The sequence below is a fragment of the Harpia harpyja genome, chromosome 7 (genome assembly GCF_026419915.1).
Source record: "Harpia harpyja isolate bHarHar1 chromosome 7, bHarHar1 primary haplotype, whole genome shotgun sequence".
Lineage (NCBI taxonomy): Eukaryota > Metazoa > Chordata > Aves > Accipitriformes > Accipitridae > Harpia > Harpia harpyja.
Window position 1 is genome coordinate 13,981,476 of NC_068946.1, and position 12,267 is coordinate 13,993,742.

Sequence of the window (12,267 nt, forward strand, 5' to 3'; positions counted from 1 at the left end):
GGGTGTCCACAGGGCTGCATTCCTCCCCAAAATTACCCTGTACAAGGCAAAGCACAGCCCTTCCCCACCTGTGATCCCAGCCCCGTGTCTCGCCGGGTACAGGAGGAGGGGGTGAGCCAGGGCTGTCCTCCTCCTTCAGCCCACAGAAATCAGACTTGGGGCTAAGCCGAAAGGAAGCTTTTTCAAATACTTGCTCAGTCAAGAGGGAAATGGAGAGACACCGTTTCAGGTCAAAACAAACCATCACCGCTATACAAAGCAAATCGCCTTTTAATACGTAACCAAATACAGGGGGTGAGTTTCGGGACATCTTTTTCTCCTCAGCATCGTCTGCCTGCCAACAGCAATACAAAGAAATCACAAAGCATAAAATGAGATACTGCCATGAAAATAGATGTTATATGCACATACACAACGTATAAAGAGGTAAGACACAAGTAACAGAGCACCAGGGGTCTGTCTTGGCCCCACCCCAGCCTGGCAAGGTGTCCCCTTCCCAAGGGCACCTCTTGCAGGACCGGGACCCCTCAGCACCCGCCGGCTGGGGCCGTGCGCTTCTTCACGTCATCTTACAGGTGCCAGGACAAAAAGGGTTGGTGAGCAGAGTCCATCCTGCTGCTTTTCAGGTCTGCTGATTTGTAAGGCTCCATATCATGACCAGTCAGCTCCTTGCCCCATCCTAGGTGCTCCTCCAGGCTGCTTTGGAGGGGTCCAGCATGTTTCCAGCATCGCTCTGCTCCCAGCCTGCAGCCAGGAGCTCAACCCTTCCTGAGCCCCATCTTGCCTGGCTAGCAGCCCCAGGAGCCCCGGCACACTGAGGCAAAACAGGGCACAAAGGAAGAGACCTAGAGAGATGAGGCCACTCCACACCAGGACACACACAGGCTTGCTGCTGGGCTAGCCCTGCGCTAATTACCTGATTTTACTCGTTTGGCAAAGAGTACATGGTTAGTACTGGTGTGAGAGAGACTCAGGGTGATGGGTGCAAGGGGGGAAGATACGGAAGTCTCGAAGCACTTTGACCTCTCTGACCAAGCTGGCTTGCCACATCTGGTCTTGAACCAAACTCTCCCCCCAGCCATCATTGCTTTTTCTGTGAGTTTTCCCTTAGGGGTCTGGGAGAACTTGCCCCATGGTGGGAAAAAAACTTAATTCACATCTTAGGTTAAAAAATACAAAAGAAAGGGAATTCAACAAAGTGGTTGTGCTGGTCTCCAGGAAAACAGTGTGAAGGGCACAAAGTTGGTCCAAAGTGGAGAGAGGCAGACAGCAGTCACTGCATCCCTTCCTGCCTTTCTCACTGCTTTGGCAAACCCACAACATCCTGAGCAACTGCAGGAGTAAAGCCCATTCATTGTTCCTCTGTCTGATGGCACTGCTGAACAGGAGAGGAAAGCAAAGAAAAGCCAGTGACAAACCCAAGGGGAGCTTGGCTGGACCTTCCCCACCCTGCTGTAAGGGAAGGGCACAGCCTGGTACTGGCTTCTCCCAAACTCCCCAGGAAGGCTGCTGAGGAGCCCAAAACCCCAAGGTGCCTCTGCTTTCGCCAACCCCACCTCCCTCAGAGACCCTTCAAATGCTGCTGAGGTTCTCAAAGGGCTTGGTAACACCCCCTTTTCTAAAGTAACTGGGTCACCAGGGGCTCGGAAGGAGGAGAGGAGATTGTGGGCACAGGAGGGAGGGAGCAAGGAGCAGAGCAGAGGGGCTCAGGCAGGCTGAGATGATGCAGGGGACTGAACAGCAACATGACAAGGGTGGTCCACGCACACAGGTGATGAGGCAACCACGCTGCATCGAGAAACAGCAATTCAGTGCTACATGCCTGTAAGGCAGCAGGTCCATCTGCAAGAGGCTGCCATGAGCACATGGGCCAGCAAGCAGGGTGTCCTTCCTTGGACCCCAAGACTCTGACAAACCTTCCCACTGGCATGGCTGCATCTCCCTGAAAGACTTCTCATGTAAAAAAAAAACAAACAAACAAACAAAAAACCCCCAAAACAAACCACAAAACACTTTATCCTAGACTGCCTGAAAGCTCTGCTAGGGCACCTCGTTTCAGGCACTGGAAGACAAAATCCTGAGCGACCAGGAAGCATGGGGCACTGCTCGTAGGTGTGCATGGCCAGAAGAGCTTGTAATTACTGGTGGCTTTTCAAGATGTGGCTCCTAGTTCACACTGAGGCTTCAAAACAGGCTTCCCACATACAATGCTGCGCCTGCATCCCCCTGGCACCACCCCTCGCTCCATCCACACGAGCCGGTGCACCCTTCAGGTCCTGCAGCCCTCGCACCTCACCTTGAGCTGGACCTCGCAGGCACAGAGCGGCTGCCCACCCGCAAAGGACACTGATGGGAAGCCAGGGCCCCGCTCGGAGGATGGCGGTGTTCCTGCACCCACCTTCGCAGGGAGAGCTGCTGAGCACCTCAAAACCGAGCCCAGTGAGGAACATGATGCTCCAGGGTGGCTCTCGCTAGGGCAAGGCAAAGCACCCAGCTGCTGGGGAAGGGATATTTTAGAAGCATCCCTAAAAAGGTTGCTGTCGTGTTTAAGAAGGCTATTTCCATACTGGCACTCGGGCAGCACAACGTGGTCCATCTGGTGGGTGCTAGGACCCATGCTGGACCCCAGCAGGAGTCCACCGTGTTGCACCGGACCTGCCCCATCGCATCTCTGAGGAGCTGCCCCAGCCTGCAGGAGCCACGGCTGGCACTGCACAAACCACTTGTCCTCTTGGAGCACTGCCTGCTCCCCTTCCCAGGAAAAACTGGGCTCTAGGTGGGGTATCAGGGGCTGTTTAGGGAAGCCCCCATCCCCTGGCAGCTGGCTGACTCCTGAGGGTGCTGATGCTTGTGCAGGGAGAGCAGCTTCCTCATCACGGAGGTCCCCAGCCCCAGAGAACAAGGACCCATGCGAGCCTTGTGCAGGGCAAGGAGCAGGTTGGGAGGGCACCAACCACAGCCCAGCCCCCAGGGGGGTCTCAGGGCTGCAAGCCAGGAGAGTTTGTGACTCCAGATGCATTCCTGCAGCTTCCAGCTGTTTTGGAGCTATGGCCATCCAAGCCTCCGATGGGCAACCTCCAGGAGAAGCGCTCTGACCCAAAGCATTGGCTGGGTTTGCCTGGGCTGGGACATTGTGCCACCGAGTCACTAGTGTGTTTGGGTGCAATGGAGGTGGGCAGCTTGAGCCCACCAACTTGCACCCAGGCTGGCTCTGATCATTAGGAATAGTGTTATCTACAGGAGCAGGGGTGGTAACTTCTGCTTGAAGCACTTGTCCTGGATTTCCCAGGTGAAGTGCTACAGAGGACTTGCTGCTGGAGACCAGGACATCCAGAACTGTCCCTCCCACCAGCCCGGCTGGGTTAAACGGGACCTGCTGTTCTGGTTGAGCAGAGCTGACCTCGGATGTAATGGAGACTAGAGAGACAACAGCATCTTGGCCTTGTGCACCAGATGCCTGGGGCTGTGGTGGGGCTTGAAACACTGAATTAGCTGCCCAGCAGTGCTGGAAATGAGTCACAGCACTGTTTTCCTCATTGCAGGGTGATGTACTGCAGTGCAGAAAGTCCATGCTCTTCCCAGCATCCTCCCTGAGGAGCATCTGCTCCACATAAGATGTCAACTCGGTGCCCAGCCTCTCGCCAACCTCCTGAGCTGGCAGCTCCTCCTCTGCACCCAAACTGAGCAGAGCCTCCTCCCACTGCTGCAGCTCTGCGTTGTCCACGTTGAAGCTCTGGAGGGTCTGGCAGATGTTTCCGTCCACTTTGCTTTTCTCAAAGAGGGTTTTGATAACGACCAGGAGGGAGTCGCTGTCCTCCTTGGCATCACCACCTTCCTCATTCTGGCTCAGTCCATCGGGCTCAGCGAGGAGATCTGGCAAGGAGAACTGAGGCACGTTATCAGCATGGGAGATGTATATGGATGCATCCTGCTTCATCATGGCCCCAAGAAGAGAGTTGGGGTCTACCGAGCACTGCTTTGAGTGGGAGTTTCCTTGTGTCTGCAACTCCTCCTTAGTCTGGAAGGAGTCCAGGAACTCGGGAAGGTCATTCCCGTACAAGACTGCTTCCCCTGTGGCAAAGCTAAAAGGCAGCTGCAGCTTTCTCTTCCGCAGATGTTCCTCCCCTTCTTCATTCCTTCAGGGCGGAGGGAAAAAGAGATGGAAACAGCATGAGCACCTCCTCTGGGCCAGGCAAAACCACCCTCCCAACAGTCAGACAGGAGCTCATAGCCCTGCCCTGGCTTTTCTAAAGAAAAGGGTGCTGGATTGGGCTGGCTACAATGCTGCTGATGGAGGACTGTGGCTCTGGGGAGTACATGGGGAGGTCTGCATGGTTCCGGGAATGGCTGCGTGTCCAGGGCTCACCTGCAGCCCTTCTCAGTGTCTGCAGCCACCTTCTCAGAGCTGTTTCGCTCACACCTCCCTGCTACAGGAGGGCACATACTGCAAAGTGCTGACTGTGCAACCCAACCACCCTTTCCTGCACCCCCATTGCCTCCATGTGCCTCGAGCAGCCCCACAACCACACACACTAAGAGCAGGTGAAGGCAGCTGGAGATCCAGTGATACTCACGACAGGGCTCGCTGCCGGGCAATGATGCAGTCGGGCTTGCCCCCTTTGTACACCAGCCGGGCATTGGCCTGCACCCACACCCAGCCACCCTTCTTGGTCAGCAGCCGGAAAACAGTCAGCCCGCTCTCCCCTGTCTTCATCACTGGGGCAGGGAGAGAAGAGAGGCAGCACGGATGTGGTTACTCCATGGGGACAGACGAATGGGACGTGCAAGATGCCACGAGGTTGAGCATCACCTCGCACCCGTGCTACGGGGCCAGAAGATGCAGGGCACAGCCAGCATGTGATGACACGTGTGGTGCTGTCCCTCTGTCAGCTCCCCGAGCAGGTATCACCCAGGAGGGGAGAGCCTTTATCACAGCTGCTCCAGACCCGGGACAGACGGCCCACCACGGAGCAACGGTACCGGCATGGCCAGAGCTGCACCAGTACCGGGGAGCCATGAGGGCCCCCCCAAACACACCCAACCCCGATGGTCCCCCCACCAGCCAGTGCCGCTGCTCCTCCCTGGCACTCACTTCTCACATGGTTCTCCGCGCAGTGCATCATGTCGGCCGCGTGCACAAACTGGTACCCCGACCCCCTCCTGCATAGCTCCGTTTCCGTGTACCCCAGGACAACCTTCCCCCTGGAAACAGTGCAGAAACCCAATGACACCAGGGATGGATCCCCCAATTGCATCCCACCCACCAGACATGATCCCCTGCCCAGCACCCAGGCAGCTAGCCAAAGCCTCCTACTTTGGGTGGTGCAACTCTCCATCCTGGGCTCAGCTGCATTCCCTTCTTCCATAGAACCACCCCATGCTGGGTTTGCTGGGCTAAAACACAGCAGCCAAGAAGTGCTGGCACCCAGTTAATCTGCTCCCTGTGTTGCTGGGGGGCTGCAGTGGGTGGACAAAAGCATCAGGCACCTTGCCACAGGAGTTGGGTCAAAACTGCCCTGCTCCCACGGGCTACGGTTTTCTGTCCAGCACCAGGGATTTTGCCATGGGGAAGGCGAGAGATGCCCTACCGGGAATCACAGGCCATGGGAGTGAAGTCCAGCTTGTGCTTTGTCTGGAAGATCAGCATCTTGGTCCGAAGCTCCAGGATGGAGAGCGGCTGAAGGAGAGTTGCAATGGCGAAGAGAGCAAGCGGGGACCTGTCTGATGCTGACTTCTGCTGCCCGAGAAGGAATTTCAAGCGCCCATGGAAATTCAAGGCCTTAGAGGGGATTAGAAAATGTGGGTGTGAAGCAAACAGGGTGACGGGAACTGGCTGTGCTCCCATCCCCATGGGACATGAGTGGCCCCCAGGGAACAGAAACAGATTTTTTTACCAGAAATCCTGAGGAGTTATCCAGCAAGCAGCGGAAGCGGCAGGTGAAGCTCCTCTCCACAGAGGTCTTCTCGGGGTGGAGGTACTGTGGGCTGGACCTGGCGCTGCATCCAGCCAGCAGTGGCTGGTCAGTGGGAAAGGCTGGGAAACCAAAAGGAAAACGAAGCTTTCCGAGCTGCACGCCTTGAGCTCATGGCCTTGCAGACCTGCTCCTGGTGGAGACTTTGCTGCTCAAGTGAAGCCATGACCTTCACAGATGAGTAAGACCTTGCTGTGGGAAATGACCAGTTCACGATAGTTTCTGGTCCCCTCGCCTCTCAGACAGTAGCAAGGCAACAAGCTGCCCCCACTGAAATAAATAGGATTTCAAACACTGAAAAGCAAAAAGGTTTGGGAGAAGCATCCCCGTCCCTCCAGCACAGCGAAAGGCAGCACATCATTGCTGTTGGCTGTTTTTGGTGACAAGTGGCCGTGCCAATCCCTGGGATGGTTGTGAGTCCCAGAGGGAGGCTATGGGATGTTCTTCAGCACAGGGCTGTGCTTGGTGGCTATAAATGCCACCAGGAGGGTTTTCCAGCATGGGGTGGCCATGCAGAGGTGGCTGGCTGGTCCCCAGGGATCACCCTGGCACTCACCATCGGCAGCATGCTGGGTGCTGCCAGACGCCGGGGCCCTGTGCAGCTGGCGGCGGAAGGCAGCTCTGTCGTCCGCATGGATCAGCTCGTACACGCTCTGGTAGATGAGATCTGACTGGAATGACACAAGGGGAGAAGAGCATTGACACCTGCCCAGCCTGGCAGAGGTGTCTGGAGGAGGACACAAAAGGACCCTTTCCTATGTGGGTACTAAAAGTGCAGCGACTGAGTGTAAAGAAACAGGCAAACGCAACCAGCTTTGTGCGCTGCATGGAGAGCAAGGAACAGGAACCGGCTGCTTTTTTAGGGAGGGTGGCTCAGGAAGGAGGAAAAGGGAGCAGGGAGGGGGTCTGCCTGGGGAAATCGTGGGAACAGCTCAGAGGTTTCTAGACGCAATAAAAATGGCGATGCCTGACTAAGCCTGGCTGCTCAGGACTGTCACACTGCCTGTTGCCCCAAAATCCTCTTACCATAGCTAAGCAGATCTTTCCAGCCTGTTCCCCACACCAGCAAGGCTGAGGTTCTCATGGCATCACCCAGCCCTTCCAAGGATGTTTCACACTGGCTCTGGCTCCTGATCCTTAACCGCAGTCCATGGGAAATGCTGAAACTCCAGCTCCCTCCCCTGCCATGGAAGCCCCTGCGCTTTGGGAAGCTTTGCTCCCCATTGGCAAGGTGAACGCTGCAGCAGTGGCATTTGCCTGGCATGTCTTAACTTCTAGTATCTTCTCAGGACCAAACTCAGACACAGCGCCAGAAAGGCTGCGGGTTGCCAGAGGCGAATTTGTTTGCAGGGTACAAATTGCCAGTCTGCAACAGCACGCAAGACCTCTCTTGCGTTGCCATCCCTAGCCCTCTGCAAATAAGCAGTTTTGTTTCTTCCACAGGATCAATGTAAAAAATAATTTCAAAGTTGATCAGAACATTTTGACCAAACCAAACTATTTTTTTTTCCAGGCTTATGCAGGGGGATTTGCTGTTTTAAAAAAGGTTTTTTGTAGGTTTTTTTTTTACTCCAAAGCCACAGGAATCTGTATCCCAGTGCAAAAAATCTTCCTTCAGTGGGCCACCAGGAAAGACAGACATGCTGATGCTGGACTGTAAGGTTGGCCACGTGGCAGAAACACCAGCAAGTCCTCACACCTCCTGCCTCCCAACACAGCCCCCTTCTTCTAGGGCCATGCCTTGGACTGGCCTTTCCCATCCCAGTCCTGCATGCTGTGGTGGTCAGCATGGTCTTACCAAGCCCCCGGGCAGCTCAGGCCGCTGACTGCCATCTCCCTGCCCTCAAAAACATGCCAGAGCAGAGCCTCCTGCTTAACCAGGTGTACAGGTACTTTGAGAAGACCACTCCATGCCTGACAGCTGTTTTGACTTGGGGCATCAGCCCCCAAGGATCCCAGTGAGCTGGGAAAGGCTGCAAAGGGGGGATGAAGAAGAAAACACATCAGTCTCTGCGGGTGCACCAGGAACCTATGCAATGAAATGGGTTTGGTAGCCTCATGGCCCTCCTGGTGACTCAGTCCCTTGGCCAAAGGAGCTGGATGTCAGGGGAATCGGAGGTAACAGGGTGGATGTGGAGAGAGACCTGCTTTTCTTTGCCATCCCATGCAACCCACGGTACTTCAGGGCACTGACACCGCTCACCAGTGAGATACCCTCAGCCCTCTGTAAGTGAGAGCATATGAGCCCAGCAGCATGATACAAGAAAAATCTCACATCCCTCTTACACACAAAGACAAGAGGATACAGAGCGAGCCATTGCTCAGCTTGCATCTGTTCCTGCTAAAGTCACAAGCATGCTTGTTGGCTTTCACAGCCCCCAAAGAACATGAGTCATCTGAAAATGTACATCAAAAATGACCCAAGGGAGCTGGGAAGGGAAAAGAAAGCCCTGGCACGGCTATCAGCACCTCCTTCCCAGACCTGGACTGCATCCATCTGTTTACAGCCAGGAAAAAACGGTACCTACCTGATGAAAGCCCAGGTAGTCCTGCACAGTAGGGGAGATGTAGAAGATGTAGCCATCTCCAGTCACGGCAATGACAAATCCATTGAGTGCCTGAAAGCGGAAGTTGAGCCCAGAGTTACTCTCCCTACCTTCAATCCAGCTGTTGAAAGATGAACTTCTCCAGGTGTTTCTTCAGCATTCGGGGACAGGAAGGGACCTTCTTCATCAACAAGGAACCCCACAAAAAAGGAAAGCACCTTGTGACCATGCAAGACAATCCTGGTTAGTTGGGTTTGGGTTTTTTTTCAGTGTTACCATGAGCAATCATCCAAGATGGACTGACCACTTTTTCTAGACCCATCATTGAAGCCCTCTCACCGCAGGGCAGCTCTCGCATCAGGAGGGACCAGCTAAGGAGAGGTTTCATGGAGTTAGTTTCATAGAGTTAGTTACCTCCTTGCCAGCTGTACCAGCTGGGTATCGCTATACTCTTCTGGGGCTCTGATTTTCTTTAACAAACTTACCTATAACTTCAATAAGAAACAGCAACAGGCAGTGTAGAGGGAGGAAGGACTGCCCTGAGCTGTGCAGGAGCCTGGTGACTCCGGGAGGACCCTAGCATCCCTTCAAGCATAATGAAGCCTTCAGAGATAGTAACCAAATTGCAGTCAGTCACTGACCTGACCTATTTAACCTCTTGTTTGTTTTAAGGATGACCTCCAAAGACAATTTGGGCCTTGCTCCTCACCCTGAATTTTACAGTTAGGAGATTATACAAGCTTGTTTCTGCATTTCTATATGTCTTTACCCCACACTTTCCCCAATCACCCCCCAAAACCTGCCTTTTAATCCTTAGCATCTGAGGACATTGCTGTCCGTCAAACTCCTGCTCTCAGCTCCAAGGGTACGTGAACAACTCATCACAAAGCACACAAAGTAACACCAAATCCAGTCACCGCTATCATTCAAAGATGGTAGTGCAGCTAAAACCAACACTCATCTTGAAAGCAAATGAGATGGAAAAATCTGGAAACTCAGATCCCAGATTTGTGAGGGCCCTGACATCGCATCTGTGACATCTGACATGGCATCCCCTGGTCCTTATAAGCGTGTAGACTGTTTGACACATCAAGGAGGTGACAGCTTCCTGTTCTCACCTGTCTCCCATTACACAGGGCCACAACCTCTTCTCATCTGATTTTGTTCTTGTTCCTGACAAACATCTCAAGAGGCCCCATTGCTCTTGAGATGTTTGTTGGGAACAAACCCCATTGCCCCCCCAGTACATCCTGGCATTGAACTGCCACTACGAGACACCATACTGGGAAAATGACTCTCCTCTTGCCACTGTTCTAGATTACAGAAGATAAGGCTTTAAACACAAAACACCCAAATCTCTATAAAAAATATCTTTGTGCTCATACCATCTGCCAACTTCACTTCTCACCTTGTGCTCTGCAATTACACACGCATGGTCTGCAGCTAAATCCATACCCAACTGGTAGCTCCTTGCTTGAAAAAGGCCAAACCCACACCAAATCAAAGAAACTATTCCAAAACTATAGGAGATCATGGCTGGGGTGGAGGCAGGGGAGCTCACACCTCTAGCGAATACCCAGAAAAAGAGGCAAGATGAAGATCCAGAGACATCTGGTGACCCTTTCAGGCTGATTTCCTCCAAAAGGAAAGCACTGCACTAGATAGTAATTCTTGCCCCCTGCTCTTGTCTGTAATATATTTAATTTATTAGTGAATAGAAGGAGAGAAATTAGGAAAAGAAAACCCTAAGTGGAAGTCTGTGTTTAATCAGGATGAGGGCAGAAGTCTCAGCAGATCTCATAAGCATCAGGCCAGGACCTGCCACAAACAGGGACTCTGCCCTCACTGCCCAACTCTGTCATGCTGAGCTGCCCCTGGGGGGACTATGGGGACATGCTGTTTGCTTGAGACCAGGCTGGAGAGAAGGGTCCGGCCGCCCATGATGCTCCTTCAGCTCTGCTCACCATCTCCCCCCATGCAAAGAAGAGGCAGGAGCAATCGGCTGACACAGCTCATGCATTTGCCCATTTACAGCGACACTCAGGCTCAGCCGGGATGGCTTTTTTTAGTCACTTGGATTATTTGAGAGGCTGCTGGATTGAGCATGTTGCTTGATACTGTACAGATCCAGCTTGCAGCAGGACTGGTCCCTTTTCTTTGTGCACTGCAGCCCCCCAAAGGGCCGTGAGCCAGAGTTTTCTGCAAATTACAGTATCTGATTAAAATGCTCTTTGAGAGGGAACACCCCCCCCCCCCCCCAAAACCATCGGGCAAGCTCAGCTGGGGGATTTCTGTCACATTAACACTTCATAAGCTCTCCAGATGCCATCAATCACCCAAGGCTGCCAATGCTCTGGTGGCTCAACAAATTGCCATCATATGGTCCGGCTCAAATCCCTGGAGAGCACTTGGGAGCAGCTCCATTGTGGGACTGGGGCAACCACAGGCTCCCTCCTGACTCTCACATTATTCCAGCTGTTCCTCCATGACTATCATACTTGCAGACATCTGAGACCGCTCCTGGGAGCAAAGCCCACATGTGAGAGCACATGGCCCAAGCTTCATTGCCAAAAGTCATGTTGGGTTCTGAGGAGTCACAACCTCAGCAAAATCCTCCATGGGGGTTCTTGCTGGGGCTCTGCTCGCAGGGGTGCTCGTGCCTGCCTGCCTGTTCATAGCGGTGGGCACTCATGTAAGGCTGTGCAGGAGCAGGGTGGAAGGCACCAGAGTCAGACTTTAAAGACACCCAAGTATCCATCTGCTTTTGTTTGGAGAGGTGGAAGAAGGGAGAAGAGGACTCAAGGTCCAGAAAACACAGACATATGCAGTATCAGGAACACAGCCATGGAACGATTAAAGGTCTTGCACAGACTTGCCCTGCAGCCCCAAGGAGCAGCATGTTTTAAGTTGAGATGCCGAGATGTTTATTCAGCAACCAGCCTTTCCATGGGCCCTTTCTATCCCATTTCCTTCCAGCTTACATTTATAAATTGCAGCCCAAGCAAACAGCATCCTGGCCAGCTGATTCACCAGCTCCTTGTTCTCTGAAATTCAGCAAGAGCTATTTCATTAGACATGCGCTGGCCTTTCTACAAAGCAAAGCTCGCACTGCGCATTGAATTTGTCCACCACTGTCTCCCAGCTCCATCATCTTTTCTCCCCCTCAACCTTCAAACTGAAGCTGGGCTTTTTCCATCCCAGGCAGGCTGTGAACTCATGCTAGGGACCTCATGCAATGCCCCAGGTAGGGCAAACAGTTCCTAGCAGATGTTTTATTCTGCAGCTATCACCATTCTCCTCTTGGCATTTACCAGAAAACAAGGAACCCACCACCTCGGAGACTAATCAGGAATCATTCCCTACAATTCTGGGTGATACCCCTGCACCTTCCTGGTTGGGATTTACAAACCTGTGCACGTTGGGTCCATGAGCTGTAGCAGGTCCCAAGGAAAAATACCAGGTTTGGGCTCAGTGACAGCTAACACCTGCGGCTACAGGCACAGAGAGCACCCAACACCTTTGTGAGAAGGACACAACCCACCACCCCAAGCCCTGCTCTGTTCATGGATGCAGTTTACGGCACAGCCCGTACAGAGCCGCTGCAGTGTAACTGAAGTGGCAGCAAACTGCGGTGGGGGGTGGGAGGGAACGGTGGGAACGGGGACCCGTCCCAGCCAGGCAGTGTCACTGGTCCCTGTCCCGAGGTGCTCAGAGCCTGCAGTAATCACAGCGAAGCAGCTCCTGGCAAG

General features: G+C 53.5%; 1 protein-coding gene across 1 annotated transcript in view; it reads right to left on the reverse strand.

Moving 5' to 3' along the window:
- Positions 1-252: 252 nt before the first annotated feature.
- The window catches only part of LOC128144416 (aryl hydrocarbon receptor-like), a 32,436-nt gene continuing 20,421 nt past the window's right edge, over positions 253-12,267 (reverse strand). The window contains exons 4-10 of the mRNA XM_052793218.1: positions 8,501-8,590; positions 6,529-6,643; positions 5,895-6,034; positions 5,589-5,779; positions 5,093-5,202; positions 4,575-4,716; positions 253-4,136 (exon numbers count right to left, since the gene is read on the reverse strand). Coding sequence (XP_052649178.1) covers positions 2,270-4,136; positions 4,575-4,716; positions 5,093-5,202; positions 5,589-5,779; positions 5,895-6,034; positions 6,529-6,643; positions 8,501-8,590 — 2,655 coding nt within the window. The 3' untranslated portion in view covers positions 253-2,269. The remainder of the gene's footprint in view (positions 4,137-4,574; positions 4,717-5,092; positions 5,203-5,588; positions 5,780-5,894; positions 6,035-6,528; positions 6,644-8,500; positions 8,591-12,267) is intronic.